Source organism: Gigantopelta aegis, chromosome 3, assembly GCF_016097555.1.
Source record: "Gigantopelta aegis isolate Gae_Host chromosome 3, Gae_host_genome, whole genome shotgun sequence".
In the NCBI taxonomy this organism is placed as follows: domain Eukaryota; kingdom Metazoa; phylum Mollusca; class Gastropoda; order Neomphalida; family Peltospiridae; genus Gigantopelta; species Gigantopelta aegis.
The window spans coordinates 31733847-31749193 of NC_054701.1; the positions used below are offsets into that span (position 1 = coordinate 31733847).

Consider the following 15347-nt stretch of genomic DNA (forward strand, 5'->3'; position numbering starts at 1 on the left):
CCTCAAATTTAGACCCTTTGTGATAGTCCTATTTCGGCCTACTTTCGGTATGTTGTTCTCTGGACCAAATACTACAGAAAAACACCATAAAACGTTTTCTATGAATTTTTTGGGGGTTTGCCCATTTATTTCATAATTTGACCCTACTATAACCACCAGCTCGCCAGAGGGCGTATTCACTGGGATGGTACAAAATGGCTGCGCTCATTATATATAATAGCCGTCACATTTAACCGTTTTATTAATTAAATATAAGATTATACTTGTTGATATTAAGCAATAATGTGCATTATATATTGTTGAATATGCATACCAGCCCAAAAGCCTTGCTTAAGCATTCTTTTAATGTGTTTATTGAACAACAAGGTATGTTTTTCAATTCCGATTAGAAGGGTAAACCCATTTAGTTTTTAAATCTTAGCGATATTTCTAGTCAGTTGAAAAGTGATTAGCAATTACTGTTTTGTTTCAAAATTGTGTAGCGATCTCTGAAAATTGTGTAGCAAAAAATGTTCCCTGGTCATTTTTTTTTACCAAGACATCCCCTATAGACTCTACACTGAATACGTTACTGAAGCTAACTTTTATAATAATTAAAATAATCACACGAATGATTTGATTTAACGAAAGTACTTCAGTTACTATCATCAGGTACGGCTGGAGCAGGGAGGGCCGGGGGGCTCGAGCTCCCCCCCCCCCCTTTCCAATAATTCTGAATCAAAAATATTATTGGTAGTAAATTTTAGGCAGATATGAATTTTACTTGTAGAATGCAAGAAATTGCATTTCAGGACATATAGTTTTCAAAACTTTACAGGGGAGCATACTCCCCGAATCCTCTAGAGACCGTTGTTCTTTGCGCCCGCGATGTCAGGCACCCCCCCCCCCCTCCCCTCCCCCGCGCCGTGCCTGATACTAGTAGCTTATACTCATCAGGTATGGATCCAGGGTTTTTTTTAATAAGAGGAAGCCCAAAACCCGTTGTTGTTTTTAAAAATAGAATTTAAAGGTCCTTGAAAGGGGGACGGGATAACGTGTATTCTGTAATGTGTATTCTTTAACCAAAAATAGGGGGACCCCCGCCTGGATCCGCGCCTGCTCATACATATTCAAGCATTGTCTATTTCCTTCATGCTTATTGCGTTTTCGTCCCTTATAGTGTCTCTATTTAGCAGTAGGTTGAACACAGCCACTCGTAGCATGTACAGCAGAAACAGACTGACGTGTGCGATGGGAACCGCTAGAAAAATCATCAAACATGAATAGGCGACGGCGGTACCCGGAGCCGAGTCCCAGTCCAGGATGCTGTATATGTACGGCTTGTCCGTGCCGCTGGTCCCGCCAGATTTATGGTATATGAATGAGAACAAGACGTATGTGAGAAAGTAGATCATGGTGTGGAAGACGTGGTACAGTCGCACTGGCGTGGCTATCACGACCATGTTGATGAAGACGTAGACAGAATTCAAGGCATGCGTCCCAACGTCGACGGCGGTGATGGTGGTAGTCGAAGCTTGAAAAAAAAAAAAAAAAAGAAAGAAAGAAGAAATAACAATTAAATCCCCAATGATTATTGTTTTGCCATTATATACTCTGTCAAAAAAGAAACGCAATAGGCGAAATATTCATGGAATTATCTCTTTAATACAAAGTGGCATAATTTCGTTATTTATGATCGTATCACAGTCAAATATGACATGAGTATGTGACAATGTTCTTGCTATGGACTGACGGCAGTGGAAGCGTTTTCGTCACCAAACAGCGTCGCACGAGGACGCTGAAATCAGTACCTTGTGTGGCCACCACCAGCAGCAATTACTGCGCGACATCTCCTTGGCATAGACTGAATGAGTCTCTGAATCCGGGCACGTGGAATCCTAGCCCATTCTTCCAGCAGTGCATGTGACAGATGCTGAAGCGTCTGAGGCTCCGGGTCACGCTGGCGTACACGTCTGTCCAGTTCGTCTCATAGATGTTCAATGGGGTTGAGATCTGGTGATCTTCATGGCCATGGCAGCACATTAATGTTCTCATTCTGTAGGAAATCCATTGTTACATGTGCCGTATACGGCCTGGCATTGTCCTGCTGAAAGAGTTCTCTCTGTCGATCCAAAATGGGAAGCATGTGACGGCGAAGAATTTCATCCCGGTAGTGTACAGCTGTCAGATTGCCTTGTACGAACACAAGTTCACTTCTGCCGTTGTATGAGATGGCTCCCCACATCATAACATTCCCTCCACCGAATCTGTCAACTTGGGCGACGCAGTTGTTGGCAAAACGTTCATTGCGGCGTCTGTAAACACGTTGTCGTCCATCACGTCGCTGTAGAAGGAAACGTGACTCGTCGCTGAACCATACTCGCCGCCAGTTTCCCAAGTTCCACCCCTGTACAATTTGTACACCAGCGAACACGTAAATGTCGATATTAACGGGGCCAACATACGGTCTCCTAGCCCGTAAACCAGCTTCTCGAAGTCGGTTCCGAATGGTTTGTGCAGACACCCTTCTCAAACCAGGTATGCGTCCAGTAGTGTTCGTTGCTGTGGCAGTTCGGTGACGAAAGTGCAGAACCCGGATGTAGCGATCTTGTGCTGCAGTTGTTATGCGAGATCTTCCACTTCTGGGCCGGTCTTCAGCTGATTGAAACTGCTGGTACCTGTCCCAGAGACGTGAAATGGTGCTCTGATGGACGTTCATGTGGCGTGCGACTGCTGACTGCGATTCACCTAACTGGAGGCGGCCTATTGCAATGTTTCGATTCGGCAGGTTTAGTCTAGGCATCTTGTAACTCGTACCGGCCACGGTGGAGTCGAGTTTGGGAAGGAACGAAGGAAATGTTTTATTTAACGACGCACTCAACACATTTTATTTACGGTTATATGGCGTCGGACATATGGTCCAGGACCACACATATATTGAGGGAGGAAACCCGCTGTCACCACTTCATGGGCTAGCTTTTGCCCGAATTAAACTAAAATGACCGAATCTGCATAACAACATTTATTCATATTAGCAAACAACTATATTGGGTTGCAATGAATCACTACGAATTTTTACATGGATTACAACTAATTTTGAGGGTAGAATGATGGACATATATGGTAAAAAGGTCTCAGATTAGCACATTTTGCTCAAATATCTGTATCATTTTGCGCGAATAACAGTTCCCAATGTTGAAAACCATAATGATGGTAATAGTATTTAATACCTGAGTATAAGAGTGCCCAATACAGTATGGATACGACAACGCTTCCACAGTTCCCAATGTTGAAAAGTACCCATACGGTCTTCTCATACCACGTTATATCATTAGTCAGTCCTGCGTGAAGCAAAGAGAAAAAGACACAAATTTACCTTAATTATTAAAACAAATGTATTGAATGCATCTAATAAAATATACAGTATAATTGATGCATTGATATTATTGATAATTACGATTCATAGATTTTGTTATTTCTTGTTTAACTATATCGGATGATTAGTGATTTTTCTCTATGTGTGGTCGTTTTAGAGCTGGAAATTCGATGGTGGATATGTGGGATTATTCCTTGTATTGTTCCAACCATGGTTCCTATTGTTATGGTGTATTATAGCTTCTAATATACAATGTCGTGACTGAGAGAGAGAGAGAGAGAGAGAGAGAGAGAGAGAGAGAGAGAGAGAGAGAGAGAGAGAGAGAGAAGAGAGAGAGAGAGAGAGAGAGAGAGAGAGAGGGAGGGAGAGACAGACAGAAAGAGGCAGACAGACAGAAAGAGATAGACAGAGAGAGAGAATGAATGAATGTTTAACGACACCCCAGCACGAAAAATAAACAGAGAAAGAGTGAGAGACATGAGAAGGAGGTAGGGAGAGTGTTTAATATGTCTGAGGGGAGAGGGGTTACCTTGAACTATATCTGCTCTTGCTATGTGTGTATAAACGACAGCTGTGAAGTCGAGAAGAGCAGCCAGGGTGAGCACGAAGTACGTCCAGTCAGTGAGGTAGATGAACCACTTGATCTCGTTCGCTTTGGAAGTCGTCCACTGCCAGCTCAAGAAGCCGCTCACAATAATCCAAGTCAAATGGTACGCGGCCCAAAAAGCCCGCCATCCTATGTAGAGTTTCGGCCACCCCCACTATAAAGAAACACGAAATAAATTCACAGGCGTGGATCCAGGACTTTTTTGCAGGGACCACACATATGATATGAGAGGAAACTCGCTGCCGATCCTAGACCGACCGCGCACCAGGCGAGCGCTTTACCACCGGGCTATGCATATTAAAATGAGTGCGGGGGGGGGGGGGGGGTCCAAACCCTTTGACTCTACGTAGCTCGAGTGTCTTTTAGCCGTAGCCTACTTTGACCACAGCTAATGGATACTCGAGCTAGACTCTCCGTAAATCCGCGCCTGATACATGCCCATGCATATTTACACACGTCTAAATAGCTACAATCAAATGTCTGAAAATGAGACGGGAGGAACAGTTGGTTTTGCTTTCATTCTATTTGTTTGTTTATATTGTTGTTGAAGAGTTCAATTTGTTTTATATGGTCTTTTAAAGAGGCCGTGCTGAGCTGACTTTGCTGAGCACTATTATATGTTTTCGAACAACTAGAACTACATATTTAACTTTTTAAATGTTCTCTTATTTTCGTACTTCTATTCAATTAAGGTCCAAGCATGCTGTCCTGGGCACATACCTCAGCTATCTGGGCTGTCTGTCAAGGACAGATCGAGGGTTGGTTAGAGAGAAGTCGGTGTAGTGTACTCAGCCTTATACACAACTTCTGGTTTCGTTGTCATGGTTTCTTTTATTAAATGTGTAGGTGCATTCACCGATACACCTACACTTTTTCTCCAAAAGTAGAGGTGTATTACAATACACCTACACTTTTGGAGGAATACACTTTTCATTTAACTACACCTGTATTGAAAACAGAACAAAAAACAAACAAATATGTTGAATAATACAATTCAACGTTTATTGTCATAACTTACCTACGCGACTGGTACTAACACTTTCCGTCACGTTCACACTTGCCATGTTCGGTTTCAACGCATTGTCTTTTAAATCCTTCAACACTTGACTAAAGTCTTTAGGTATCCATATTGGGAGAATGTAGACATTTTTCCCCCGTTGTGGTAGGCTACACCTGTTCAGCTGTCATATTACAACGCCACGTGTTCTAAGCTGTGTTCGCGGGAATCAGTGAGGTAACTGTCTCTCCAAAACTCTTCTTCATTGTCCAAATTAAAATGCACAGAAAATGTAGTCAATTTAACGAAACAAGCAAAACCTTTCCATTCCCGTCTTCAAATGTTTTTTGTTTTTTTTCTGCCTGACTTATTTTCACACTCACGACCGTCCGACACAATTCGCCGTTACAAAATAAGACCAAATGGCTTTGATTGGTGACACTTGCATATAACAAAGTTTCAAATTATGTTTTCGTAATAGTTCTACCAATAGAACAAAGCATCTACAAAAATTGGTTTGCGTCGTGACATCGTTTGCATATGACAACGTTGAAATTTTATTTTCATAATATTTCAACCAATAGAGCGAGCCATCTAATTACACATGCGCATTTATTCACAGCAGTTTCCACGAGATATTTATGTATAATAATAATAATAATAATAAGTTCATTTATATAGCGCTAAACTCCACACTAATGTATGCTCAAAGCGCATTACATAATTAAAATGACATGGTTAAAACAATACCATAGTAAAACAATTGGTAGGATAATACCAAAATACCAAATAAATATGAGTTATTATAAATGCTTAAGAGGGGGGGGGGGGGCGATAAAAAGTCAAACTGGATAATTAAAAGTACGGGATAAACAAATGTGTTTTAAGAAGATTTTTTAAACGATATAAAATTTGGGGCATTTTTAAGAGTGTCTGGCAGTTCATTCCATTTCTTCACAGCAGAAGTAATGTAATTATACAAGGGTTAGACAGCTCTTCCAATGAGACATGGGAGGACACAAAGTATCTTGTTAGAATTCTTTTTACAGACTGAACTTGGAATGTAAAACGTTGAATCTTTATCTATCGAGAGAGCATATCGTGTTAAGTCTAAGAACAAAATAAAGCCAGTTATTGTGAAATTCAGTTTTATAAGAATAAAGTCGGAGTAATTGAGGCAGCTAAATATGAACTTAAAGAAAATGAAAAATATAGGGTGATGAATGATTACACTGCAAAAGTAAGGAGAGAGAGGGCAGAACTTGTTCCATTTATGGTGTAAGCACGAAAATAAAATAAAACTTCGTACCTGTCATATGATAAACGTATTATCGACAACAAGATTTATGTTCACAGTGATGATGGAATACAGCAGATTGCAAGAAGACGCAGCAACAATGTAGCCCATAGTGAGAGTAACAAGAACACATGGACCAGGGATGAGAACTTACCGCAGGGACTACCCTCAACACAGACACATTGATACCAGTGAGCAACTTGAAGTTCCTTCATTCAGTTAGGGAGCTGGCCGTGACCATGTGTCAGAAGAAAACACAAGTGTACTACAAAGGCGATTAGAAAGAGTACAATCAATTATCAGTTGCAATTTTTGTATTTGGAATGTACAGGGCATATATTCTAAACTTGGTCAGGGTGATTTTTCTACAGTTCTGTTTTGTTAGGATACATGAAGAATGGGATAATTGTGTATTTGTTTGTGTCTCACCGGCCTCGGTGGCGTCGTGGCAGGCCATCGGTCTACAGGCTGGTAGGTACTGGGTTCGGATCCCAGTCGAGGCATGGGATTTTTAATCGAGATACCGACTCCAAACCCTGAGTGAGTGCACCGCAAGGCTCAATGGGTAGGTGTAAACCACTTGCACCGACCAGTGATCCATAACTGGTTCAACAAAGGCCATGGTTTGTGCTATCCTGCCTGTGGGAAGCGCAAATAAAAGATCCCTTGCTGCCTGTCGTAATAAGAGTAGCCTATGTGGCGACAGCGGGTTTCCTCTAAAAACAGTGTCAGAATGACCATATGTTTGACGTCCAATAGCCGATGATAAGATAAAAAATCAATGTGCTCTAGCGGCGTCGTTAAATAAAACAAACTTTACTTTTTTTGTTTGTGTCTGTTTGTGTCTGTCCCCCATCTGTAAACAATATATCTTTTATTCTAGGATGTGTATATATTTTGCCAGAACGTTCTCCTATGTATGAGAGTAAAGATAGTAATGGGACAGATCAACTTGAATCAAAAGTATCTTGTATTAGAATAGAAAATTACTTTGACATTGATATAATGCTCGTATTGGTTTAAATGAAGATTATATTGTGGGACACGAAGATGAGATAGACCTGTTAAATCTTGGAGAGATGGATATAATAGAAACATTTTGTGAACCTAGATTCTCACAAGATTTAACTGTTAATAAGTTTGATTTAACTTTATTAGAAATGTGCAAGGTGTATGGGATTTAAGTTGTAAATGGAAGGAAACCGGGAGATAAACATGGGTTCGTTTACATGTATTAGCAATAACGGAACAAGTCGGTTGATTATATTATTTTTACTTCATCTATATTTAATTTAGTAAATGATATGACAGTACATTCTAGAACTGAATCAGATCATCTCCCATTTTCCTGTGTTTTAACATTTACCGAAACTGACCATAGTAAGTGTATTGTGCCAGAAGCGGTAGTTACAGAACCAGTAGTTAGATATAAGTGGTCTGATGATAGTTTTCAAACATTTCAACAAATGCTTCACTCGGATAGGGCACAGGTTGTCTTTGATTCATTTGATCACTTAGTGCATAGTAAATAGTGCCACTGATTCATTAATTGATTTATTGTGTTTTGCTGGAGACCATGTGAAGTGTAGATCTTCCATTATTATAAAGGAACATAATTTAGGACAGCCTGTTTGGTTTGATAGAGATTGTTGTGAAGCTAAACAAAATAAATATCGCTTATTAAATATGCTTAAGAAGTGCCCAATTAAATCAAATGTGACGGCTTACAATAATGTTAAGACTTTTTTTTAAAATTATGTAACAATAAGAAAATACTGTATAACCAAAGTATTATTAATGATATTGATTCTGCTGTTAAAGAAAAGGATGGTCAAACATTCTGGAAAAAGGTAAACTCGCTATTATTTTGCAAAAGTAGACAATCAAGCATATCTCTAGAGAAGTGGCATTCATATTTAAAAACCTTGCTTAATCCTAGTTTTTATCATGGTTCATCTTTTGATGATGAGGTAAATGATTTTATTACTAATCATGATTCTGTTGATTGTGTTGACTACATTACATTTAATTCTACCTTTGATGCTATTAATGATGAAGAAGTAAGAAGTGCTATAAAATCACTTAAGTTAGGTAAAATCCCAGGTGTGGATGGTGTGCCATCAGAGTTTTTTTAAGAATGCATTGTTTATTATACCATATCTAAAGGTGTTATTTAATGCTATAGTGGTACGTTCTCAGATTCTTGGAATGTGGGCTTAATTATTTCATTGTTTAAGAAAGGAGATATTACAAATCAAAATAACTTTAGAGGTATTTCGTTATTAAATATTATTGAAAATTGTTTACTTCTATTTTGAAAACTAGGATTAGGTCTTGGTTTGAATTTAATAATATTATTCATGAAGCACAGGCAGGTTTCCGAAATGATTACTCCACAATAGATCATATATTTACACTTCAGGCACTGTGTCAAAAATACCTTCGAAAGCCTAGACATCGATTTTATGTTGTTTTTATTGATCTTCGCAAAGCTTTTGACTTGGTAGATAGGACAACGTCACTGTGTGTGTTGCATATGAGGGGTATTCAAGGTAAAATATTTAAAGTTTTAAAAGATATGTATGAAAAGGTAAAAGCTTGTTTTAGAGTAAAGAATGTTAAGACACATATTCCTTTACAACATCTAGTGGTGTCCGTCAAGGGTGTATGTTAAGCCCAGTTTTGTTTATAATTTTTATTAATGAATTTATAAATGAGATGAATAATAGTAATCTTAAAGAAGTTTTTGTGAATGAAAATATTAATGATATACTAATGCTTCCCTTTGCTGATGATGGTGTACTTATTGGTGATACAGTAATAGGTTGTCAAAAAAAAGCTTGATGTATTAAATACGACTTGTGTAAAATGGGGATTAGAAGTTAATGTTGATAACTATATTTACAAATGGTGGATACTTACGATGTAACGAGAAGTGGTCAGTCAATAAGGGCAGTCAATTAACAACTGTGTCATATTATAAGTATTTGGGTACAACATTCTCTTCTCGTTTAAAATGGTCTAAGGCTTGCGAGACTTTATCTATTCAATCGAGAAAAGCCTGTTTTCCTAAAAAAAATACTTTATTCAAGAGATACCCTACATTATCATATTGTATTGTCCAGAATATATTTGAAACTAAAATAGCTCCTATTTTACTGTATGGCTCTGAGATATGGGGATTTACTTACCGAGAATCTATTGAAAAAGTACAAAGTAATTTTTTTTAAAGGTTTTAGGAGTTTCAAAGAGAGTATCATCAAATGCTGTACTTGGGGAAATAGGTAGAGATCATTCGTGTATGAAATATACTGAACAGCATTGTCACGGGGATCCTATAATACCCGTAACTGAATGAAACACGATTGTCCAAATATCTCTCCTAACTGTATATCTATTAGATCTCTCTGTAACAGGCAGTTATACCCGCTGGCTCGTCTAGGTATGATCAGAGATAAGTATATATTATTATAGCACGTTTAGTTCACTAGAAAACACAACAAAAACACAATACACTTTGGAATCTGTATTAACCTACGCTGACAAATGTACTGCCGCAGTAGTTAATTAACAACAACAAATAATAACAACCCAGAACTGATCACTTAATTAGTTAATCTCTAGGTGTCTAGTTTACACAATATTGTAATCACTTCACCGTGACACAACACCCACACGTGTGATAATTGAGAAACGCTTCCAGGGGAACTTAATTAATAAAGGAATTACAACTCTATTTTTAACTGGTTAATTTTTAATTAACCCTTAACTACTCATTCAGTAACGTGGGATAATTGAGAAACGCTGCCAGGAGAACTTAATTAATAAAGGAATTACAACTCTATTCCTAACTGGTTAATTTTTAATTAACCCTTACTACTCATTCAGTAACGTGTGATAATTGAGAAACGCTGCCAGGGGAACTTAATAAATAAAGGAATTACAACTCTATTCCTAACTGGTTAATTTTTAATTAACCCTTAACTACTCATTCAGTAACCTTGTAACACAGAATTAATACTGGTACCTATCACAATAAAGACAATAACCTACAGTTTACCTAGGTCCTCTAGGATGAATGGTTAAGCTTTATATATATAGAACAGTGAGCCTACAGTATTCCTGCGTCAGATGACCGGCAGCACCGTCTAAATAATATTGGTATATTACAGTATTAAAATATTTAAAGTCACATCAATCACATCAAGGTTATACACAGAGCAGAAAAATATATTTACCACGGCCGGAATGAACTTATATATTTCGTTCAGTGGACGACGTCCCTTTCCCCTGCAGCCTTCCTATGTTTCTCCCCGATATGTCTAAAACCCTAGCTATTTATCATAAAACCGAATATCGCCTGGGGGCACAACGCGGTACCTCACGTATCATGAGATATTTTCCCCAACTCCCAGAGACGCATTTTTCTCTTAGAAGACCAGACTGGCTGTCGCCATTCCGCGAGAAATCCCCTGGTCATAAACAGCACTACCGGAGTTATTACGTAACTACTAGCCACATGGCCTCCACACCTGGACTAAATGCATATTTGGATGCACGGTCGCGCGAAGGTATTACGTAACAAGGTGCCCACTTGGGCTAAGTGCATATTGAAACTGCACACGGCCCTCTAAAACAATTAATATCGCCACAGGCGAAAAGAAATTAAGAACATGTACCGTCACAAGCATTGAAAACGCACCACCAAGAAATGTTTGAATTTCGAAAAGAATATCTGAGTTTTTGTTGTGAACAGTAATAGATGGATGATTGATAATGATAAAAAAAAAAAAAAAAAAGGATGCACAATCTTTGATTAGTTTTAATTCATCTACGTATGAAAAACACGTGGCTCACAATGAAAAGTCAATAGCGCGTATGACCACCATCTGCAGCAACACAAGCCATACAATGTCTTCTCATCGACCCGATAAGTCTGCGAATAGTTTTCTGGGGATAACATTCCACTCCTGCTATATTGCGTTTTCCAGTTCTCTAAGGTTATTCATTTGTGGACGACGTGAGATGCGTTGGCCAAGGTAATCCCAACGTTACTCTATTGGCGATAAATCAGGGGACAATGCTGGCCATTTAAGCAAAGGGACATTATTGTTAGCTAGACACTGTTGTAATACGTGCTGTGTGCGCTCAGACGTTGTCTTGCTGAAATGTGTGCATATGCCGATGCTGATGAAAGAAGGGAATGACGTGATTTTGCAAGATGTTATCCCGGTAGTAAATGGCATTCATTCTGCCACGGCAAACATGGATTGCTCTTCGGTGATGATAACTGATCTCGCCCCACACCATGACACTCCCTCCACCCCATCGATCCGTCTGGACGTGGTAATGTTCTCCACGCCTCGTGGTGTCGTAACACGTCGTTGGCCTGGACGTAGACGGTCCCTGGTGGTTCCTGTCTGCTGGTATCTCCTGTGGAGTCTGCTGAATTGTGGCATCAAAACCGCTGTGCGATGACTCTATTCGAAATGCCGATTTGAAGCATGCCTTAGGCACGTTCACGTTCCTTAGCTGTCAATCTTGCCATCGCATGTTCAACGTTCCTTCAAAGACTACTTCATAAATGAAAGTGGCTTTTCAGAGACCATCTTTTATAGCCCCCGTCAGCATGATTTGCACACTCAATTTACGTTTTTTATGCTATGCATGTAATATGTTGTGCTTTGGTATTGTGTTTCATTGAGTGTTCATGCAATCGTTTTTTTAAGTTATTCGTCGTCATACATGGTCTATAAGGTAGTACGGTACGTATTCACTGATATATTCATCAGCATGCAAGACTAACATAAATATGTTTACACACATATATAGATGTAAACAAAACAAGTACTGTTACTATAGGTAGATGTTTTTAGGTTAAATTATATATTTAGCTGTTATTACAGCAAATGTACATTTTATAATGCATGTATATACATATAGTCCGTCCCATCCTCCTACAAAAATGTTTTGTTGTTTTTATAAATAATTTAATTTTGGTTTGACGTAAAAATAAAAATAAAAGTGTTTTCGAAATAACAAAAATATACTATTTTTGCGTGTAATTTAGAATACAAGCGGCTCAGAAATAAATAACTTGCAGTAAATACTATAGTATAAAAAAAGGCGTTCCCCGTGGGACGCACTATAAACATATGTTTCTATTATCTATTACAACTGTGTTACTGCCACACACAATTCATTAAATCTGCAGGTGTGTTTGTATGTTTAAATGAAATTATGATAATTAATGTGAGGCGAGATTGCAGCTTTGAACAAAAATCCATGCAAGAAAACCAAAACAATCAGGGTGGATGACAGCTCGCTAGTTATAACAAAACGCAATTTCATCAACTTAATTTTTACCTGTATCATTCTTTATTTTTAAAGCATAGGTGGGGACATTTATGATGCCAGGGACTGGCATGCATAAATCTCAGCTGAAGATTCACAAACAACTGTGGTCATCGGCTATTCTTGCTGTAAACGGAACGCGCCGGAATTGGTTAGGGGACGTAACTCTGCCTATTTTTTTCTCGCGAATTTCTAATAGAGGCTACAAGGTAGTACGGCACTTATTCACTGATATTTTTAATGCTGATATACGGCCCATTCACATGTGTTATCATCAACTGGTTTCCAATGCTGTTCAGTATACTTAAGCTGTTGTCTAAAATATTGGTATAAATTGTTATATATGGATTCATCCAGATATCCCAAAGCTTGTTATGATATGTTGAAATGTCATCATGAAACTGGTACAATTAATTGGGTATCACATGTAAAGACGCTGTTGTTTCAAACAGGGTTTTTCCATTGTTTGGATTGCTAAAAAATGGTATCAAGTTATTTATGTCCAGCTTTGTACAGAGATGTAAAGACATTCAATTTTAACACTGGCATGTTATAGTTACATCATCCTTTTCCGACTGATTTCTCTAGTTGACCACGGTTTTTGCGGCCGTTGAGTGACGTAACTAGCTTGTACCACGCCCCCATTACAGATTTATGTTGTAGCTTTATTAGTAATGTTAGTGAAGGTGTTACTTTTTAAAATAATGTTCTAATTTACTTCCTGCTGAACTATATGTGACCTGTAGGCGTAACTTTCTTCAGCCATTCAGCAATCGCTAAAATTTAGATCAGACACGCCCGTGGTCTAACTATGGGATACACCATGGGTAAAATCAAAGGGAACGACACCAAAGCGTGGTACAAGATAAAATTAATTCTTCTCATTTTTTTAAAGGCATATTCTTCTTATAAATCTATTTTAGAAACAGAAAAGTATATATTATATTTGTCACAATATAAGGATCTCTTGAGAAATTTTTCTAAATTTAGGTGCTTGTGACATAAATTAAAAGTACAGAAAAGCAGATATAATCCAGTAATAGAAAGAAATGAAACTATCTGTTTAATATGTAATCTCAATCAAGTGGAAGATGAATATCACTTTCTTTTAGTATGTACATATTATGCTTGGAGCAGGAAATATTTCATATCAGAATACTTTATAGTAAATCTTTCAAGAGAAAAATTTAATTTATTGATTTCTACCCAAAATATAAAGTGTATTAAAGGAATAGCCTTGTTTTTAAAAAGAAATCTGCCAGTTTAAATTGAATATATATTGTAAATTGTACACACGTAGCACACGATTCATTTGTTTTAAAAGTAGTTATCTTGGTCATGTGGCCTCAATAACTGAATAAATGTCTTGTCTTGTCTAATTACAAAAACTATACTGAAGACTGTAGTTTTAACTTGGAGTAATACAGGTAAACCCCAAAAGATATAGGTCTGTTTTGAGAGAAAATATTTCGAATATTTTTCTCTGTTTCAACAATCTTTTCTTACTCAAGCACATATATATCTTCAAGATCTTATGTCTACAGACAATGACTCTAGTCATTTGAACATGCCTACGTTGACTGGAAATCCACTTATGTGTGATGTTATTAACACTGTTTAAAATGGTCAAATCAGGGTATATTTACTTCATGTTAAACGTATGGAAATACCGTCAAAATGAAATAAATAATATGTAAATTAATAAATAATAGTACCTTTTTGAATATTTGAACGAACAAATAATAAAATAAAAATTAAATTAAATTAAATTGAAATGTAGTGTTTTACATATATCCATACCCACACCCACCACGCACGCGCACACACAAACACGCGCTGCACTGGCTACGTTACTGAAACTGATAAACTTATAGGTATTTATAAATATGAATTAATAACAATTATCAATAAAAAAAAGTGTACAGCATAATATATGTTGTTGTTGTGTTTTTTTGTGTGTGTTTTTTTTTTTTTTGGGGGGGGGGGGGGGGTTGGTTGGTTGGTTTTTGTGTTTTTTTAAAGAAATAATAATATCCTTTTACATGTTTCTTTTTTTTATCATCAGAAATGAAAAACTGCTAAATACATATATAACTGTTAAAATCTATAAATAATCAACCTAAATTATGTCATATAATTATCAGTGTAAAGGGATGTTTTTGTATAGAGATAAAAGAAAATGACAAGAGTAAAGACATAATTATACATTGTATATATATATATATATATATATATATATATATATATATATATATATATATATACCTCAAATTGCAGAAAATGGCGTGGTTCTTGGTATCCCAAACAAAAATTCTTCAATTGGACTTCATCCTTCCATCTCTGACGACTACACATGATGGACGAACAGAAGTTATATCACTATAGATGGTCAAAGTAGCCAATTGGTAAACCAACGGTTCTGCTAGGTCTGTCGTTCCACCTGATAATATGAACTTTGAGATGTGAGAACCAGAAATACATATGACACAGAGTAGGCTTCGCATCAACAAGACTCCAATGGCTTGTGCAGAAAAATAAAAACCAACACAACAACATTACCGTAAATACTTAAACAGAAGCGGGGCTTCTTTTTTCCCATAGATCATTTAAATCACAACAAACACCGAGTGTTTTGTTGTTGTTAATGTGGTCTAACATAGTAATAATAAAACTGGTTTTAAATTTGAATGAAAGCTAAAAATGTGTTTTGTTTAACGACACAGCTAGAGCACATTGA

General features: G+C 37.3%; 1 protein-coding gene across 1 annotated transcript; it reads right to left on the bottom strand.

The window, feature by feature from the left end:
* Positions 1 to 228: 228 nt before the first annotated feature.
* On the bottom strand, positions 229 to 15027 carry LOC121367889 (protein rolling stone-like). Its single transcript, XM_041492336.1, has 4 exons — positions 14876 to 15027; positions 3885 to 4116; positions 3210 to 3320; positions 229 to 1513 (listed from the first exon to the last, which is right to left on the bottom strand). Exons 1-4 carry the CDS (start codon positions 14963 to 14965, stop codon positions 1110 to 1112), a joined length of 837 nt encoding a protein of 278 aa, XP_041348270.1. The 5' UTR covers positions 14966 to 15027; the 3' UTR covers positions 229 to 1109.
* Positions 15028 to 15347: the final 320 nt, after the last annotated feature.

Coding starts and splice junctions, on each gene's coding strand:
- LOC121367889 (XM_041492336.1), bottom strand. CDS start 14,965: ATGTGTAGTCGTCAGAGATGGAAGGATGAAGTCCAATTGAAGAATTTT. Junction 4,117..14,875: donor GCCATTTTCTGCAATTTGAG/GTATATATATAT, acceptor GTTTCTTTATAG/TGGGGGTGGCCGAAACTCTA. Junction 1,514..3,209: donor TTGGGCACTCTTATACTCAG/GTATTAAATACT, acceptor TTTTTTTTCAAG/CTTCGACTACCACCATCACC.